General features: G+C 39.7%; 1 protein-coding gene across 1 annotated transcript; it reads left to right on the forward strand.

The window, feature by feature from the left end:
- The first annotated feature begins 16,094 nt into the window (after nucleotides 1-16,094).
- On the forward strand, nucleotides 16,095-18,428 carry LOC126188978 (solute carrier family 35 member F6). Its single transcript, XM_049930766.1, has one exon. It carries the CDS (start codon nucleotides 16,447-16,449, stop codon nucleotides 17,599-17,601), a length of 1,155 nt encoding a protein of 384 aa, XP_049786723.1. The 5' UTR covers nucleotides 16,095-16,446; the 3' UTR covers nucleotides 17,602-18,428.
- The last annotated feature ends 898 nt before the right edge of the window (nucleotides 18,429-19,326 follow it).

Raw genomic sequence — 19,326 nt, forward strand, 5'->3', positions numbered from 1 at the left:
TTAAGAAAGATGCGGATACCGTCTACTATGTCGACTCATTTGGTGACCTGCAGCCGCCAGAAGAATTACAACAATTCTTCACTCACAGAAGATATGTGCTCTACAATCATCGACGCTATCAGGACTTAAATACACACCTCTGTGGACATCTATGCATCAGGTTTCTCTTGACGTTCACAAAGAAGAAGCACACTATTTAAGGAGGAGGTTTAAACATTCATTCCTCATTTGAGGTTTAGATGCAGCGTCGTAAACTTTGACGTTAAAAGGACGATCATCTGTATTGCATGCAAATTACTTCCCGCTAATTGATTTAAGCGTTGGTCAATAGAGTATTGCATTGATTGGACTGGGGACGTACAACAGCATCCCGCATATCACCGAGACTAACAATAAACTGCATCTGGATATTAATGGTGAAAAAGATATTGTGGAAATAGAACCGGGTGCATACGGTGTCGACGATTTAAACAAAGTCTTAAAACAGTCTGGATAAGGTATTGAACTACGTGTAAACATCAATACTCTTAAATCTGAAGTAAGGACTGTAAATGCAACGATTGACTTCAACCAGAAAGGTTCAACAGGGTGCCTGCTGGGTTTCACAGAAGGACAGATTTTGAAGAAGGATCCAAGTAAATTTTACAAGTCAGATCAGACAGTGGACATACTCCCCATCAGCACAATCTGTGTCGAGTGTAACATTGTAACGAACTCCTATCTCAACGATAGTCTGATTCACACTATTTACGGATTCTTCCCCTCAGTTGCAATAGGGTATAAGATTGTTGAGACCCCTTCCAATGCAATATACCTTCCAGTGACAGCTCAGACATTGGACTATTTGGAGCTGCGTATTGTTGATCAGAATAATCAACTTGTTGACTTCCGCGATGAGGAAATCATTGTACGATTACGCAATCCACAGCGTGCCACTTTGCTACCGAACAGCAAAGTGATAACACCTGTGAACTATGAGTTTCTTAAATCCCTTGGTCTGTAGCTGTGCAATGACGTCATCACTCAATATAACCAGTCTAGTAAAGTATGACGAAAGAATTATACATCAGGAATACTTCTCTCATAAACCTTACGCTTCAACCACGTTTAACAAAACGCAGTGAAATCAGGATTGTCATCCAACACCAAGATGCACTCCCTCTTCCATGCAAGAGTTTCATATATCTAGAGGGATCTTTCAGGAAAACTGATGGCAGCGATCTAGTGGGATCCAAGCCGACACATAATGCTTTAGCGTTACTGTTCCAAGAGAACCACTATGAACTCAATGGGTCTGAGATCGAGCATACACGTAATGTTGGCATAACATCAACGCTTAAAACATACGTCTCGGCATCATCAGCAGATTTGCATAGTTTAGAAAATGCATGATGGTTCATAGACGATCCAGAGGATAGAACAGTTGAAGAGCACAAGCGATTTACTGTATGTATACCTCTAATAATGCGTATGGGATACTTTGAGGACATGAGACAGATTATTATGAATACTAAACAAGAACTCCTTCTGGTGCGGAGTGCCATGGACAATAACTCATACATTCAAGGAGCTCAAGAGGAGAATATGATCACAATCAGCAAGATAATATGGAAAATGCCTCACATCAATGTATCCGACGAGAAGCATTTGAAGCTTTTAAAAGTCTTGAATTCAGGTACATTTCTGTCACTGACATTTCGCTCGTGCGAGATTTTCGAGTACCCAGTGTTACGGCCGGCGAGCAGACAAACATGGGCTATTGACACCTACGTCCCTCGCAAGTAAGTTTATCTGTTATACTATACTCGCCTCCATCTATGCATGCTTTCCACTGAAACTGTCTGTGCCACTTACCACAGCCTTTGTGCACTTTAACCTGGGGGAATAGCGCTACCTATGCTATTATTAGGTGCGTTTTCACATTCCTCGCCTCTCACCTGCATGGAAGTCTCTGAAAATGTGTGCTCAAGGTGGTACGTCATGTAGCTGCGAGTGCAATGCGGATGTAACCGCCCATTGTACAGAAATAGATTTATGATAAAATCACAACCCTCGTTGAAATAGTGTTTGAAGCAACAGACCTTATAGACCTGCACAGTGCATTGCGGATATAACCGCCCATTGTACATAAAATACACTATCATAAATTCACAACTCTCATTGAAATAGTGTTTAAAGCAGGAGACCTTATAGACATATGCTGTGCAATGTCGATGTTGCTGAATCAAAAGAATGATGATTGAGGGTTAAAATAAAAACATTCTCCATTTTTACAAAAAAAGAAGTTAATTTATTATTAAACTCAGATTGAAAACTGTTTGTGAAATATAAGTTTACAGATATGTGAATCAGATTTACATTATATCAGTTTATAGATAGGAGATTCACATCTAGAAATTTTTTTTTTTTAGAAATATCAACATTCTGCTATTTACAGATACGTCATTCAGTTTTACATTATATCAGTTTACAGATACATGATTCAGATTTACATTATATCAGTTTACAACTAATGCAGAGGTACTACTACAAACTAATTACACTATCTTACAGGCTAAATACTATCACTAGTGAAGTTCCATACGAAACAGAAAAGAATTTTAGGTAAAGGTGAACATATTTCTTTGAAGTGGGTGGCTCTAAACATTTTCCACTACCACAAGCAAGTGAACATATATTTCTGAAGTGGGTGGCTCTAAACATTTTCCACTACCAGGAGCAACTGAACATATATATAGAGAACTTAAGTGGGTGGAACTCCCATACTTAAAACTAGCTCTGACTGGATGGCTAGTGGCAAGTGAAACTTACAAACTAAAATCTAATCTATAATCACTCACACACATGCACATATGAAGTGCGAAAACTTGGTTTTTTCCTTTTTCTTGGCTTATTAGCTACTAATAATGATGAAAAATATTTACATAGAGACTTTTTTTGTTGACAGTTTCATGAGTTTTTAATTTTTTTTGTTTTTATAATTTTTTCCTTGGCAAATTAATTTGTACTAATGAATATATATATTTACACAGACATACACTTATTTCCTACACAAAGGCTCTCACACCCATACTCACACTCAGACATACACAGAAGCATGCAGACTGATACACACCAGACAACCCACTCATACATTATTTACACTATGATAAAAGAGCCATACTATTCGATGCATAAACCCCCCATCACACCAATCACACGCTCATTCTCTCTCTCTAACTATCAAGTCCCCCACCGCTACTTTCGCTTCAAGTAAATAGTGTGAGTATGGGAGGGTTTCCAGCTCATCCTCACAAATGACTCTTTTATCGTCATGAGGAGACAATCTAACTTTAGATTGCATCACAGTGTACACCTCATGACCTAGCGATCGAATCCTGGTGTGCTGAACTATGTGTGGAGGAGCGCCTTGAATGCTGCGACCATACAGGCACTGCAAACAGTCTTCAACTGTAAGAGCTCAAGATGCAGTACGTCTAACACCCTTTGCCCGCCTCTGGGTGCCCCCGTCTATTGTACGAAACACGTACATTTTGGACCTCAATCCCACAAACTCCACAATTGGTAAACAATTCGCCTCGTCTTTCATCAGACTGATAACCCTCTTGTTGTTAGGAACAATACCGTAAGGATTATTGGCCTCATATGAAGAAGTATCGAATTCTTTACCGTTGCACCTAATTACTTCATATGTATCACAGTTCTTGATCCAGTAGATAAAGGTGTCTGTATCCAAATAAAGCAACTCTGGTTCTACAAAATGAGGTTTCGCAAACTCTTAGTGAAAGCAGTACATGTAGAATTAGGAGATATCCAGTATGCACATCCCCAAATAAATAGGCTTCATAAACTCTACTGCAATCTTCGACGTCTCCAAAGTAACAAAGTTTTCACTGAAGATGGTGGCACACTTAAAATTTGGCCTGGTGATACACTTTCTCACGCCATAATGCCCTTACCATTCGGTTATAATCAAAACATCGCGTTCATTTTTTACATTCTGCATAGTTTACCCAAAAATGGAATTGTTCATTAATTTATAAAAATCTTTCTCAAAATCATTACTCGCGACCGCCCTCTTTTCGGTATTTAGTTCAATATACTCCTTCAACCAGGGGGATTGCTTGAAGGAGATAGCCCGGGTGATTCTAACAAGTTTCATTCCTAATCTGAGACACTGCTGGAGGTTACAATAATGACTAATATATCTCTGCTTGTCTCCAACAGTAGCTAACAGTTTAGGGATGGTGCTTTCTCCTGGAATTTGTTGCGCTGGGCATAACAGCATGTCGCTTGTCTATCCATGCAGATTATTAGGATATGTGATGTCTGCCTCAAGCACATACCCTACATCAGAATCGGCCGCAAGACCCATTACCTGTCCACCTAATCCCTTCAATTCGTTTTTGGGCTTCCATCAATACCCATCAACTGGCAGTGGCTGCATCATGGTGTGCCCATATAAGTTGTTCACATCTAAGTACATAATGTAACTCGAATCAAGGGATGTGTTAAACCCGACACTCATCCAAAGATTATTTCCCTTGGCATGCCTGTGAATGCATTGACAAAGTCCCCCACGGATCCCTTGCTCAAAAATAGAAGCATTGCAGCATCAGTCAAAAGTTTGATGCTGCACCCCATTTTTTTTGAGCATGGTGTCCCAGGACAACCCAGGTGCCGTGTAATAAAAGGCAGGGTCCAGACAGTACGTGGTCATACATACACTCTGGAATGCACATCTGTGTCCATGTATAGTCTTCCATATTCTCCCAAATTGGGGATGTTGAATTTCCACTAGCCATTCATGGCATGCTCAAAATCTTCTGTAGTTATGGCATCGCCTGTGAGAGTACTGGTAAATGTAGATATGTCAGGAAGCCTGGTTTCATTGAGTTTTGCCATAATATCGACATACTCATATGGGAAAACTCCTTTCCTAGTCGCAAATTGGAACTTTTCCTCATCGGGAAATGAAGATCTAGTGATATGCATATCATTCTGAGGTAAAGTTTCAACGAGTTTCTGGAGTGAAGACTGCATAAAGCCTAAAGAATGAAGAAAGCAGAGCGTAATTTTTGGCGTCATTCGTTTTGAGAAAGAAATATACTTCTCAACACTTTCAGGGAGGACACTAACCTGATCATTCTTCATACCAAAATTAGCCAAGTGCTCAACGAGAGAATGAGCGTCATACCCATTCATATTATGAAAAAAGACTGGTATGTGTCTAGGTAACGTACACTTCGAATTGCATGCGTGTGAGCTGCACCGCAGAACTTAACCATAAGATGATAGTGGTCCCTACGTGGAGTTTCCACTTTTCTATCTAAGGCGAGCCAAAAATATGACAGTTAACTGCGTTTTCATAAAATTCATCATCTTCCATTGATTTGGTCACGGGAATGTTGGTGCTGTAGAGCTTATCAACTTCCAATGACAGTTTGTCAAGCTCATTGAGGAGCCAAACCGCAGGATTGTCCCCTGCATAAGACTGTTATCGGTTAAGTTTAGAATCATATCCACATACAACTTAGAACTCTGCCGCTTAAGGTATGTGCTTTTGTGTGAAGTTTGTATGTGACACTAAGGGTATGCTTCACAACGAGTAATAGGAGCCAGTAGGCATTCAAACGTGGCGTATACTGCAAAAGGACATCGCTGCTGGTGGTGAGCATTTTGAAATTTAATGAAGGTATTTTCCTCTGTGGGCATAATCATATGTACCGGGTCCTTGGATGCACAATCTAATAGATGCATCACTGGTAACTCTTCAGATGAAAAATAATTAAGACACCTTAAACAAGTATCTTGTTTATGACCATGTTTATTTATTTTGGAGGAAAGGAGTCAGGACATGTCTTTGATCCCGACATAGTGATAATTATCACCTTCAGAGAAGAGCAGCATGTCTACATACAGCTCTCACTCACCTGCAAATTTTGAGAAATGGAGGGGGCTGACTACGGTGTACTTGTCTGCTCATCTGACTTGTCATCATTCTTCTTCTCCAGGCCATAAACGTGAACCAATATTTCGGTATTCTGCACCTCAAACATGTATGTCCTGGATCTTTATGGGAACTCTGTACCATCAAAGTTATAATATGTCTTAAATCACTGACTTTGTAACTGCTTGGACGCTCAGAATGATCCCTTCGATCATACTTTCTCTTGCAAGCCAAGATTGACCATGCAAAACAAGCCTAATCTTTTCTATTTTCAACATTAATGCATGCTTGCTTCTTCTTATTATCCTCAGGGAGTTTAATATAACTGGACCCTCCATTTACTGGATCACAGAAATGTATATGGATGTTGAGGTGTGGTATACAGCTGAGCGCTTTAGTTGACCCGCGTACTTCCATCTCGGAAAATCGGGCCATAATGGCTGTCAAAGGGGATTCTCGATACCACTCAGCAATGGATGTGCTCCGAGAAATAACGCCATTATCACCCCATATATAGTGCAGAATCGTAGTCTCTGCATCACCTGGATGTTTAGGGGGGTGATTCAACTAGCAGCATAGCACTGCACTGCACTTAATGGCGTTAAATCTCGGATCGTCTAGGACTTTGAGGAGCTCGGTCTCCAAGACAGGGAGGCACACCTCTAAAAACTCGACAGGGTTGCGGTGCCTCCCTCCCAGATTCTCAATCCTCATGAAAGAGATGCGCCCCTCAAAAGCCCTAGCAACTGCTGAGTGTTTTACGAGTCTCATTATGCCATTATTCTGATGCACTTCACTATCAATATTAGTGGGGGAGAGCACTACCACTAGCCACAGGATAATCACTATTACTATTACTACTACAGCTAGGTGTCCAGCCAGTCGAAGATGGTACGTCATCTGTAGGGAGGGGTATACAGATGGCTACACGCACCTTTCGTTGGCGGCAGAGGTGAGCCCAGGGTGTGATGTTCCCATTACCGACCGGTGGGGTGGAAGACCAATGCATCTGTTGTTCTTCTTCCACCAGCTGCGTTGCCCATGAGCACCGGAGGGTGTGCGGTGGTGTGGGGGTAGCACTGCGGCTGCTGCTGCTGCTGCCTCTCGCACAGCTCTGATTGGGGCTACACACAGCCCAGCATGCCTCTGTGGTGTTGTGCTCCCGATCCCCGGCCCCACAACCACCGCTCTAGGTATACGGCGCACGTTGTGTGATATAGCTGTAACATAAATTAAAAAAATAACTTTAATGATCTACATTTAAAAGGGTACTAAATAATAAGGCTAAATAATGGTAATTATTTGCTGTAATGATAAAGTTCAAAAATATTCACCTTCTCCACTCTGGCTCCATGGCTTGAGCAACTCATTGGTACATTCACTGAGGTCTCCCACCCACTCAGGAATATTCACCTCCTCCTCTAAAAGGGGCATAATATCGCGCCTTTCAGGTTCTTGTTGTTGTTGTTCTGCAGCGACTGCCATCTCATGGACCCAGTGAGGGATTTCACCCCCACCTTGCACACCATCCTCGGCATACCCCTTCCTATGCGTGGAATCATCTAGAAAGAAAAGAAAAGAATATGTGTAAGAAAGCTCAATCTAGACACTTTGAAAACGACTATTATATTATAGGAAATTATTTTATGTAAGAACTACATTTTTTTCAAATTTACTTACATTCGCACTGTGTTTCAGTCCTATCGACCTCTAGCTGTTGGTCTCGGTCTGCTAATATCCGTGGGATGAATTCTAGAAAAATGGAAAAGACTGAGTATAATATCCAGTATGTAAAAAAATTTCTGTAGCACACGCACACACACACACACACACACACACACACACACACAAAATCAGTTAAAGGGTGCAGCAGTCTTTGGTCCAAAAAAAAACATATATAGCACACACAAAAACTGTTTAAGGACTCAGCTGTCCGGGTAGAATGTGGTCCAAGAACAGATGTAACATAGAGACATTGAACAAATAGACCTTTAACACACACACACACAATCTGTTAAAGGATGCAGCAATCTGGGTAGAATGCGATCCAAAAACGGATATACTATAGATACAATGAACACAGAGACATTGAACACACAGATGCAGAATCCATTAAAGGGCACAGCATTCTTTATAGAGTGCGGTCCAAAACAGATATGACAAGCATACAATCAGCTAAAGGATGCAGCAGTCTATGGTCTGTGGCTTAAACGGATATTTGAACACTGAAAATGTACTTATCAGGTAATTGATCTTCATCTACTTGGGAGTGCTTACTGCTTTTGATACTATCGCTGCTGCTGGTGAAGCCTGATTGCTTCATGATGCAACTGAAAATACCGTAAGGTTGAATGCACTGAACCAAGTACAGAAGCAGAGTCAGGGCGAATTGGGTTGTAGTTTGATTTATATAGGTTCTATGACGTCGAATCATGCTACTAATGCAGTAGCCAACAGGAATGCAGCATTCTGGGGGTGGCGGGGGGGGGGGGGGTTCTATGTCATGAATGAATGACGTGGGAAAATCTCGAACTTCTCATTTGATCATTGAATATCGAAATGGTACATTCAGTTACAGACTATCATTAAAATTAGATTGGAATTAAGTACTTACGTAATTCATATGTTAGATGCGCGATGTGCCACATATGTTCAGTTATATTCACTAGCATATTTCCAGAAGACTATCTGTGGTGCTAGTATGAATGTGTGGGCTAGAGGTTATTACGTCAGGACTCGCGTGCTCACGGGCTATACATGCACCTCACACCCCGTTATAAACGTTTGTGAGAGAAAGCATTGGAGCATCTCTCTCACTAAGGGCTTGACTACAGGGTGATGTGTGTTTCAAGAACTGTGAGGGACAATACTCAATTATGTAATGGGATCGTGCAGTGGATGTATCCTAGGCCACATAGCGAACAAAATGTATACAGCCATCTTGGATTACGGTACTTGCGTCATCACCTGACGTCTTGGTAGCACCCTCTGGCGGTGGCGATAAGTACTGGGCCACGTGGCGAACAAAATGTATGCAGCCATCTTGGATCACGGAACTTGCATCATCACCTGGCGTCACGGTAGCGCCCTCTGGCGGTGGCAATATATAATAAGTCAGTTGGAGTCCGGATCTCATGGTGAACACACTGGATGTCACCATCATGGATTATGTCACAGATGAGGGCGCCCTCTGGTGGTGGCGATGTGTACTAAGTCAGTTGGAATCGGACCCTCCTGGCGAACACACCTGCATGAAATTTTTTAAATAAAAAATTATCTCCAAGTCCTTATCCCAGGAATCCTTAGGAGGAGACGGCGGTCGGGCGACTGAGGTTAGTGCAAGTGTCCTTTCTTTCACGCCATTTTCTTAGATTAGCAGCGAAAGCCCAAGTAACCTTCGTTTACTGCCAAAACCCAAACTTGGCGCCAGTTTATAGGAGGAAGTGCCGGTCGGGTGACTTAGGTTAGTGGAGGTAGCCCAAGTGACCTATCTTCCCGAGATTTTCTTTACTTAATAGAGATAAGTGGGTTGTGGTGCATTATCCTGCTGGAATTTGAACTTCCCACCATATTTCTGGGGTAGGGGGCATGGCACTTCCCCACAAAAATTCAAACTTCCCGCCGAATTCTACCATCTTGAATGACGTCATCGCCGTCATCTTAGATGACGTCATGCACAGTTGCCAAGTCTACACGCCGCCATCTTGGATGACGACTTAGCAGCCATCTTGGATACATCTAGCAACAATGCAGAGTGGCCCCATACGCAGGTTGCCCCAATACTTAGAGGTAACTCCAGGTGAGCTCCAGGGAGGTGTGTTGGAACCCTTCCTATTCACATTGTTTATCAGACATGTAGCAGACAATATTAATAGTAACCTCGGACTTTTTGCAGATGATGCAGTTATCTATAATGAATTACTATCTGAAAGAAGCTACACAAATACTCATTCATTTTGAAGAAGTGCGGAGACTGGCAACTTGCTTTAAACGTTCAAAAATGTAAAATTGTGCACTTCACAAAACGAGAATGCATAGTATCCTAAGACTACAATATCAATGAGTCATTGTTGGAGTCAGCCACCTCATACAAATACCTGGGTGTAACATTTTGTAGGGATATGAAATGGAATGATCACATAGGTTCAGTTGTGGCTAATGCAGGTGGCAGACTTCAGTGTCTTGGTAGAATACAGGGAAATTGCAATCAGTTTACTAAGGAGATTGTTTACAAATCACTCATCTGATCGATTCTACAATATTGCTCAAGTGTGTCGGACCTGTACCATGTAGGACTAGCAGGGGATATTGAATGTATCCAAAGAAGGGCAACACTAATGTCACAGGTTTGTTTGATCCATGGGAAAGTGTCACAGAGATACTGAAGGAACTGAACTGGCAGATTCTTAAAGATAGACATAAACTATCCTGAGAAAGTTTACTAAAAAAGTTTCAAGAACTGGCTTTAAATGATGACTTTAGGAATGCACTACAACCTCCCTACAGTCTGCTCACATAGGGATCATTAGAATGAGATTAGAATAATTACTGCATGCATTCAGAGGCATTCGAAACCATAATTCTTCTTGCACTCCATTTGTGAACAGAACTGGAAGAAATCCTAACAACTGGTAAAATAGGATGTACCCACTGGCGGATTTAAAAATTTTGTGCCCCTAGGCACACCATATTATATGCGCCCCCCCAAAAAAACATGTTTTAAATAATAAATATTACCTGATCACTTCACAATTGCCGTTTTGGGTGTCAGCACGGTGAGCTGTTTCCGTACTCTGCTATTCGTTGTTCTGAAGGATGTGTCAGCCATCTAGTCAACCTCAATCAAAATATAATATGGTTCCTAACAGTACTTGGTGTACGGCAGTGGATAAACCAAACTTAAAATTGCATTGTGTTAACACATTCTTCCGTCGAAATGGAAACGAGCATACGGCATTGTTGGCATGGAGTCCCCCAGTAGGGAAGTTCGGCCGCCGAGGGCAAGTACTTACTGTATTCGACGCGACATTGAAACTTGCGCGTTGGAGATTGGGATGAAATGATGATGAGGATAACACAACACCCGGTCTCCGAGTGGAGAAAATCTCCTACCCCAGCCGGGAATCAAACCCGGGCCCCTTGGCATGGCATTCCGTCGCATTGTTATTTTTTTTTTTTAGAAAGATGTTAAGTTTATTGCTCATAACATTCTACAGTAGTACATAATTTTCAACTGGTTTTTAAAAGTAATAAAACAAACTAAAATTAATTACACATTCCTTGACATTTTAGAAGAAACCCAAGTCTAGACCAGAATGTGATGTCCGTCATTTGATCGTATGTGTTTTACAAAGATCGGATTGTCTCTCGATTCTCCATGTTCTGAATCGCATCATCGAAAACTGGAGTTCACATGACGGTTCTTCTGAGGAAGTTGGCGTATGTATCATAGTAATTGTTGATGCGAAGTAGCTTGTGATGCTGGTCAGAGATGTCCTGCGCTCCTTTCTTTACTGGACAGTAGGTAGAATACCGCGTGTCCCTTCAACCAGTTGACGGCATTGTTCTTCGAGGCGGGGTATAGTTCTTCTTCTGGGTATAAAAGGCACGTTGGCGTTATCAAATGCGGCGGTTTTCTCTGCATAGTTGCTAATTTTTTTCTGATTGACAACCATATGTTGTTTGCATTTCCACAGACAAATTGATGTTCATCTGTGTGAATCAGGTTGCAAATGATACAGAAAAGGGAATCAGCCAGATGAATGGAATGTAGTCTGGAGTTCGTTGGAAATTTTCTATTCACAAAATAATACCACAATTACCTCACTTTTGCTCAGGTAACGGGGGCGGACTTCTGCCGAAAGACAACAGACATGAACACAAGGAAAATAACTTTTCTTTTATGGTCTAAAGCTTCAGCAGAGCGTGTAGGAGACAATGGATTTTTGTTATACATTTACTTTTAATGTGTTCTTTTACACGAAACCGTTGAAAATGAAAATAAAAAAGTTGTGTTACGATCTAAAAATTGAAGCGAACGTCTCATACATGCGTTCAAAATTAAAATTAAACTGTCGTTTTACGATCTAATAACTTGAATGTGTAGTAGATAAAACAAACACGTTCGGTATTAATACGTGAATCTATAGGAAAGCGTAAGAAATGATAATGAAATAGAGATTTTTGTGCACAAACTAATAACGAAATAGAGACGAAAAAAAACACAGAAGTGTATTTGCTGTTACATAATTTTACAGACTACTGTGGAAAAATCAAATTTGTTTTATAATCTAATAGTTGTGTAAAGCACTAGGGTCTGTGTAGCTAGATGCTGCATAATAAATATACACAATACCTTTAATCCATGTAAGAGCTGAACAGTTTTGCACTTCAGCTACTGCTCTCACCACAGATCTTTCTAATGGTGGTAGCAGAGCTTGTATGTATTTATAGACAGAACTGAACTACGTTATTTATTAACACTTTTTCATCTACGCGTACGTTCTCATAACATATATTTCCACGATAACTGTACATTTCAGCAGCCTGTACAGCGAAGAGCGGCCTGAGTCATTCGGGTATTGTTCAGTATTGTCGGGTGCCTTCGGTCACGTCTGTAGGTAAACGAGGTTTAGTCCCGCGTTAACGTGCAATACGTAGTTTGTAAATCCAATAATGTGCTCTAAGTTATAATAAAAATTACATTATAATCTTAAATTTTAAAAACTAATATGAATAAATAAACAAAATCACCAGTCAGCAAAGTTTGTATATGGCATAGACGGCAGAAAATGTGTTGATCATATCTTCATAGTCCAGATGGTTATCAGTTAGGAAAAAGGCTAAGGCGTTCAATCTCTCCTCAGACAACGTAGAACGTAGGTACGATATCAGTCTTTTAAGAGCCGAAAACGTGCGTTCTGCTGAACAATTTGTAAGTGCCATACATAGAAATATTCTAAGAGTAATGTCAACATTCTGAAACACGGACTGTAACCCCTCTTTTCGTAAAAATTTACTCATTTCGACTGGTATGTCACTAATCTCAGTAGATTTCAAAAGTACCGCAAAATGTACACTTTCACTAGGGAAGGAAGTCTGTGTCATATAACACTTTGAGTTTGCTGCACATTCAGCCATATCGTCAGGTTACTGTTCTTAAATTTACTGAAAACCGTGAAGGCGTCCAACAGTGTTCTATAGCTTTCCTTCCTCCTCACTAATTCGTCGTACAAGTTATCAAGTATTAGGACAAATGTCTCGACTCTCGATTTTTCCCTTCCAGTCAGAAAAACTTCTTCAGAGTCCGCTTCTTCGTCATCATGAAGTATGCGTTTCTGTGATCTTTTATACATGCATTCATAGTCTATATCAGTCACAATCTCCATGGATTTATTTTCATAATAGTCGAACATGCCACGAATAGATGCAGTAAATCCTACAAGTGAGTCATAATTCATGCACTATTTTAGTATCAGTATTTACACTTTGCAATATCAGATTTACACTATTAAATTTCTGGAGTATTTCCTTCCAAACTGTCATCATGAATACAGTTTCTGGTCTGTTGAGTTGATACAATAAAGCTCAAGCCTCATTTCGCACAATTGATTTTTCAAACGTATTATTGGCAATATGTGTGAGAGCATTGATAACTCCCTCCCAGTTTTCATGTGGACTTACACACTAGAAGCAGAGAAAAATTGTAAAGGTTTCGCACTACATTGAAAAATGAACATGCTTCCCGACAACAGCTTGCAACACTAGTGCCGACTAAATTCAAAGAATGTGCTGCACAAGGCACATAATGCATGCCTGCGAACCAGTGTAGGTTCTCGACAGTTGCTCGTGTTGTCATATGACTGGCCTCTACAGTCTGTAATATCAATGGAATTTGCAGACAGGGCAGCTAAGTTTTCGGACTTGTGTACCGGGTTTGGTAAAAACAGAAGGAAACGTTCAACAGGTTCACCATTCTTATTCACATATCTTAATATGAAAGATAATTGATAATATGTGCAATGTCCGCCGCAGCATGTACTATTATAGAGAAATATTTGGCCTGTTTTATTTCACTTATGATAATTCTTTTTCTTCGTTCAAAAGAAGCTCTATTATTTTTTCACAGATTGTTGAAAGATAACTTGTATGTCCCTGCCCTGGATTTCCATATCGGTCAATGTACTCTGCGAGAAAAGGATCAGTTTCGGCTATAAGTTCTAGAGACATCATAAATTGACCATTATGTAATGAATGGAATCTTTCAACGTGTCCACTTGGAGGAAGTCCATGACTTTTTAGCTTCTTCACTGTTGCAAACATCCTTTTCAACATACTGCGCCAGTACATTTTTTCTGTCTCAACGTATGACTCGAAATGGTTATCTATTGTTCCAAGTAACTTTTTTCTTCTTAAGAATGATAACAAAGAATTTTTGTGTTCAAGTGAATTCTCACGATGAGATAAAATATTAGAAATATTTTTTCCAATCTGCAATACCATTAGTAGCAATCGTGGCCTTACCTTTGCATAATTTACATGGTGCACAAAAACAGCGTCGGTGCCACAGGAGTATACTAGAAAATCATGCAAAGTTGATTCACCATTTTAAAGATTACGATAAAATACATTTTTGTTCAGGTATCTATTTTTATCACCTGTTGACCTACTTGAATTAGAAAAATCACCATTACAATTTTGATTAATGCCATGTTGTAAGAGAATGTCGATTGTTGATTCACAGACACACCATTCTGTGGGATCATCACTAATTAGGTTATTTCTATTCTTCTCTCTCATGATGTCTAATGACTACCGTGTTGGCTGTTATGGAGTATCTGGCAGTAAGTGACAGCACAATGTACCTAATATGAAAAACTATGTTTTGGGGGTGTCCGGATACTTTTTATCACATAGTGTATATGTAAATCCGCCTCTCGCATACCCTCTTCACGGTGGTTTGCTGAATACAGATTTAGATGCAGACAGATGTAGATTTATGCCGTCTGCAGTAACACAATTAATGGTGGGAGATGTGCAGTAACTTTCTGATCATTCATTAATTCATCACCAAGTGATTACAACACAATTACAGAACTGTCCAATATACTATCAACAACAGGCAGCAGCAAAGTTTCACATTTACCAGGCCATTCTCTTTCCCACTATCACAGTGTTGTCACTGACAACATCACACACAAATTAAACACTTCTCAGCCATTGTTTGTAGGGACGTTTTATACATAAAAGCTCACTTTACAACTGCAAACAAATACTGATACTCATTTTAATAAACCGAAAATAACTTCACCATATGCTCGTTCTAAGTAAAGTTATTTTGTCTATTCACATAAAAGAACTGGGAAGGACGTGGTAGGGAGGAATAGTCCATCTGTATATTGAAAATCAGGTAGCACTCGGTGGGGGGTGAAGTCATGTTTCCCAGAAGAATGTGCACAAGCTGCCGTATGGGATGTCTAATAATCAATTTCCATTCCAGCGGTCTTGAACAGTTAGCAGAGATTTGTACTGATTCTGACCATGTGCGTTATTTGAGTGACGCTGTGGAGAGTCGCGAGTCCGGCGGCTTACATTCCACCTAGCTTCTACGTCCCCCCACCACCCTGGTACACGACAAGAGTGCTGGTTATTTCTTAATGCTGCTCTACTGTGATTGAGCATGTGTCAAACGTATAATGTTTGTTCTTAATCCACTTCATTTAAAGATAAACATTAATTTTATACAGTGAAAACAATATTTTTTAATAATCTGTCATTTTTACATTCAATGTGAAACCCATTAATAATGAATAGGACATTTTTTGTAAGAAATTTAATGTAGTATAATTTTGTATTAAGAAACACTTTTGCTAGTGGCCGTAGTTGTCGGGTTATTCAAGAAATACATAAAACAATGACCTTTAAACGCTCCCCTCCCTCACCTCCACCACCACTCCCTATACTCCCAGACGCTCACACCCCATTGTTCACGGTTTTTATAGGTACTACAGGTGTACTAATGTACACGAATTTGTGACTACACGGATTTTCCCGTAATTTTTCTTTGTTGACTGGAATATATGAGGAGGCGTTCATTATATATTCGCCAACGCGAATCGATATGATTCATGTCAACCGCTTTCTACGTGGTGCGACTCAGGATATGAAAGATTTCGGCGCTTTTCTTTTTCATTCAAACACGATTTCAACTTAATCCAATATCTACAGCTGAATAAAAGGGCGAAGCGTTTTTATTTTCACGCCAAAGTCATGAGATTACAATGTCCAGTTGGTGCCACTGTTACAGCTGATCTGAAGACGCTACGCTTTATCTGTGTTTATGTTACGGTCGATTCCCGTTACATGATAAAGAAGTACAGTGCTCATTGTGAGTGAATGAGTAATACTATTGTCTTGTGACTGTGATGTCAGTGGATGGGACAGACATAGTGAAGCACTAGCGGAATCATTGTGAATTAAACTCTGAACGAATTACAATGGCCTGGACAAAATATCAAATTGTGCTTGCCGTCGTTCTGGTAGTCACCGGATCCATCAACACACTGACAACAAAGTGGGCTGATCGTATGACAGCGAAGGGCTCTGACGGCGTGGAAAGAAAATTCGATCATCCATTCGTGCAGTCATGTGCCATGTTCCTTGGTGAAATGTTATGTTTATTAGCCTTTGAAATTATTTCTTGCATTTATTATTCAAGAACTGAAAACGTCGAAGAACCGTCAATTTTGAGAGGTCGAAGGGATTATAATCCATTTGTTCTTCTTCCACCAGCATTATGTGATATGGTAGCAACGTCAGTGATGTACATCGGACTCAATCTTACGAATGCATCATCCTTTCAGATGCTACGTGGTGCAGTGATAGTATTCGTTGGGATATTCTCCCGCATATTCCTACATCGCATATTGACCATCCGTGAGTGGATTGGAATACTATTTGTTATTCTTGGTTTGGTGGTTGTAAGTTTGTCAGACCTTGGCAGCGACTCGTCAGGTAGCACAGGTGGTACAACAAATGTCATATTAGGTGACGTTTTGATTATTGGTGCCCAGATTATAGCAGCAACACAAATGGTTTTGGAAGAAAAGTTTGTTTCTGGACTTGATATACCACCTATGCAAGCAGTTGGCTGGGAAGGAGTCTTCGGTTTGGTGATAATGGGCTTGCTTCAGATTCCATTTTATTACATTCACGTGCCACCGCCGTTTAGTGACAATGCTAGTTCTAGTTTAGAAGATGTACCAGATGCATTTGCACAGATGGCTGATAACAATCTTATACTTGTTGCTCTGTTAGGCACAGTTGTGAGCATTGCATTTTTCAACTTTGCTGGCATCAGCACAACTAAAGAAATATCTGCAACTACAAGAATGATTTTGGATAGTGTTAGAACACTTGTTATCTGGATTGGTTCAGTATCTTTTCGGTGGCAACCATTCCACTACCTGCAAGTAATTGGTTTCATTATTCTTCTTCTGGGGATGTGTCTTTACAACAACATACTTGTTCCTCAAGCATTTAACAAAATTAAAGCCATGATCTGTAGGAGACAGTCATCAAATGCTGACTTAGAAGATCCTCTTGTTTCTAATCAGCCAGCTGATGCACACGAAACCGGTGCAATCAATTGATACTGACACTGAAATTAATTTCAAATTTATTTCATATTTATGTATATTTATTTGTTTTCATATATATTTTTGTATAATGTTCTGATAGACTTTACACCAAAGCTATGTCTTTTGTACACCCTGTGATAAATGGCATGCGTGTGTTAGTTGTTAATGTTTAGAAACAAGTTAGTGTTCAGTGACATTACTGAACTGTGAAACTGCAGAGAAGTAAAAGTCTGAAATTAATTGTTACAACTTAAAGTGAAGACCAGTGATGAAATGTGAATATGTGTACCTGGAATTTATTCATTTAAATGTCAAGAAAAAGTTGAGTGTTTCCAACACAGCTGTCAGCCAGCCACAGTGGGTAAAATTATATCAATTAAATTTTATTTGAAGTTTATTTCGTCAGTCCACAGGTTAACTGCTGATGCAGTCACATCGAGCTTTGTAGTTCCCAATTTTTAACATCATATGTAAAAGTGCTTTTCTAAATCACGAAAGTAGTTAGCATTTTGAAAAATCTTAAAACTCTCAAGGAGACAGTTTTATAGTAATATGTAATTATTTTCCTGTTATTTCTCATTTGTTATGATACTGTTTCATATAGCTGACTTTGTGTAGGATATCATGTTTCCATTGATTTGTTGCATAAGACTCTTGCTAAAACTTTCAGCTGTTCATAAAATTATTATGTCAAAATGGCATTTCCTAATTAGTAATTAACCATGTTTTATTGGTCTATTTTATATTAAAAGAAAACTGTTTGGAGTCATTTGATACTGGCTGCAGGGTTACTCGTGTGTGTGTGTGTGTGTGTGTGTGTGTGTGTGTGTGTGTGTGTGTGTGTGTGTGTGTGTGGTATTACATGTAATGATCTCTGGAGGAAAAAAAGAAAGATTATGCTCTTAAGAAGTTCTTGCCGTCTATCCCTGTAGTTAATAATTGTTATATAACTTACTGCAGAGTTGTATGAATAATAATTATGCAAAAATGTTTATCCTTCTAAAGTATGGGTTAAATTTATTCTGCAGTGACAAATAGCTGCTTTTATGTCTATACTGGTCTCATGAAATAAAGTATTTTTTGTAATTGTTGTCTTTAAATCATCCTGTGCCAGGAAAGTGGACTGTAGAGAACCTCCTTCCTTTTATAAAGGTCAGACAGACATTCATAATTTGCCAGTGCATAACAGTCGTTCCATCCAGACTACATGGGCAATTTCTACAATCTATATTTTTTTCTCCTATTAAATTTGAATTGTTTTTAAATGTTTGAAGCGTAAAAATTCAATAATTTTGCCTACACGGATGTTTCTTTGGGCTTCAGGTGTTCATCATTCTTTAAACCAGATCATTTTAGTGTAATCACATTGTTTCTGATAAATGTGTATGTTCTGCATAAGTTTGATCTTAGTATTAATAGTTTATTCAACCAAGGATCATTTTCAAATGTTGTAGGACTTGCGAACTTAATGCAGGGGGAAAAATACGTCACACATACAGACACAAGAGTATATACACATGTTTGAGGAGAGGAGAGGTGGTCAGCTGTGTCCTGTCTGAAGAAACCACCTGAACTGATTTAAAAAACCTAAATCATGATGGCCACACAGAACATGAGCCTCCATCCTCTCAAGACTGAAATTAGTCACCCAACAAATACAGTATCACATTTGATTAAGTCTAGCATACCATTGTCTTCTCTTTGTATGTTTCAAACAAAGTAGCTTAGTAAACTGAA

Source organism: Schistocerca cancellata, chromosome 1 (assembly GCF_023864275.1).
Source record: "Schistocerca cancellata isolate TAMUIC-IGC-003103 chromosome 1, iqSchCanc2.1, whole genome shotgun sequence".
Taxonomy (NCBI): Eukaryota; Metazoa; Arthropoda; class Insecta; order Orthoptera; family Acrididae; genus Schistocerca; species Schistocerca cancellata.

Excerpts from the sequence above, each read along its gene's own strand:
- LOC126188978 (XM_049930766.1), top strand. The coding sequence starts at position 16,447 with ATGGCCTGGACAAAATATCAAATTGTGCTTGCCGTCGTTCTGGTAGTC.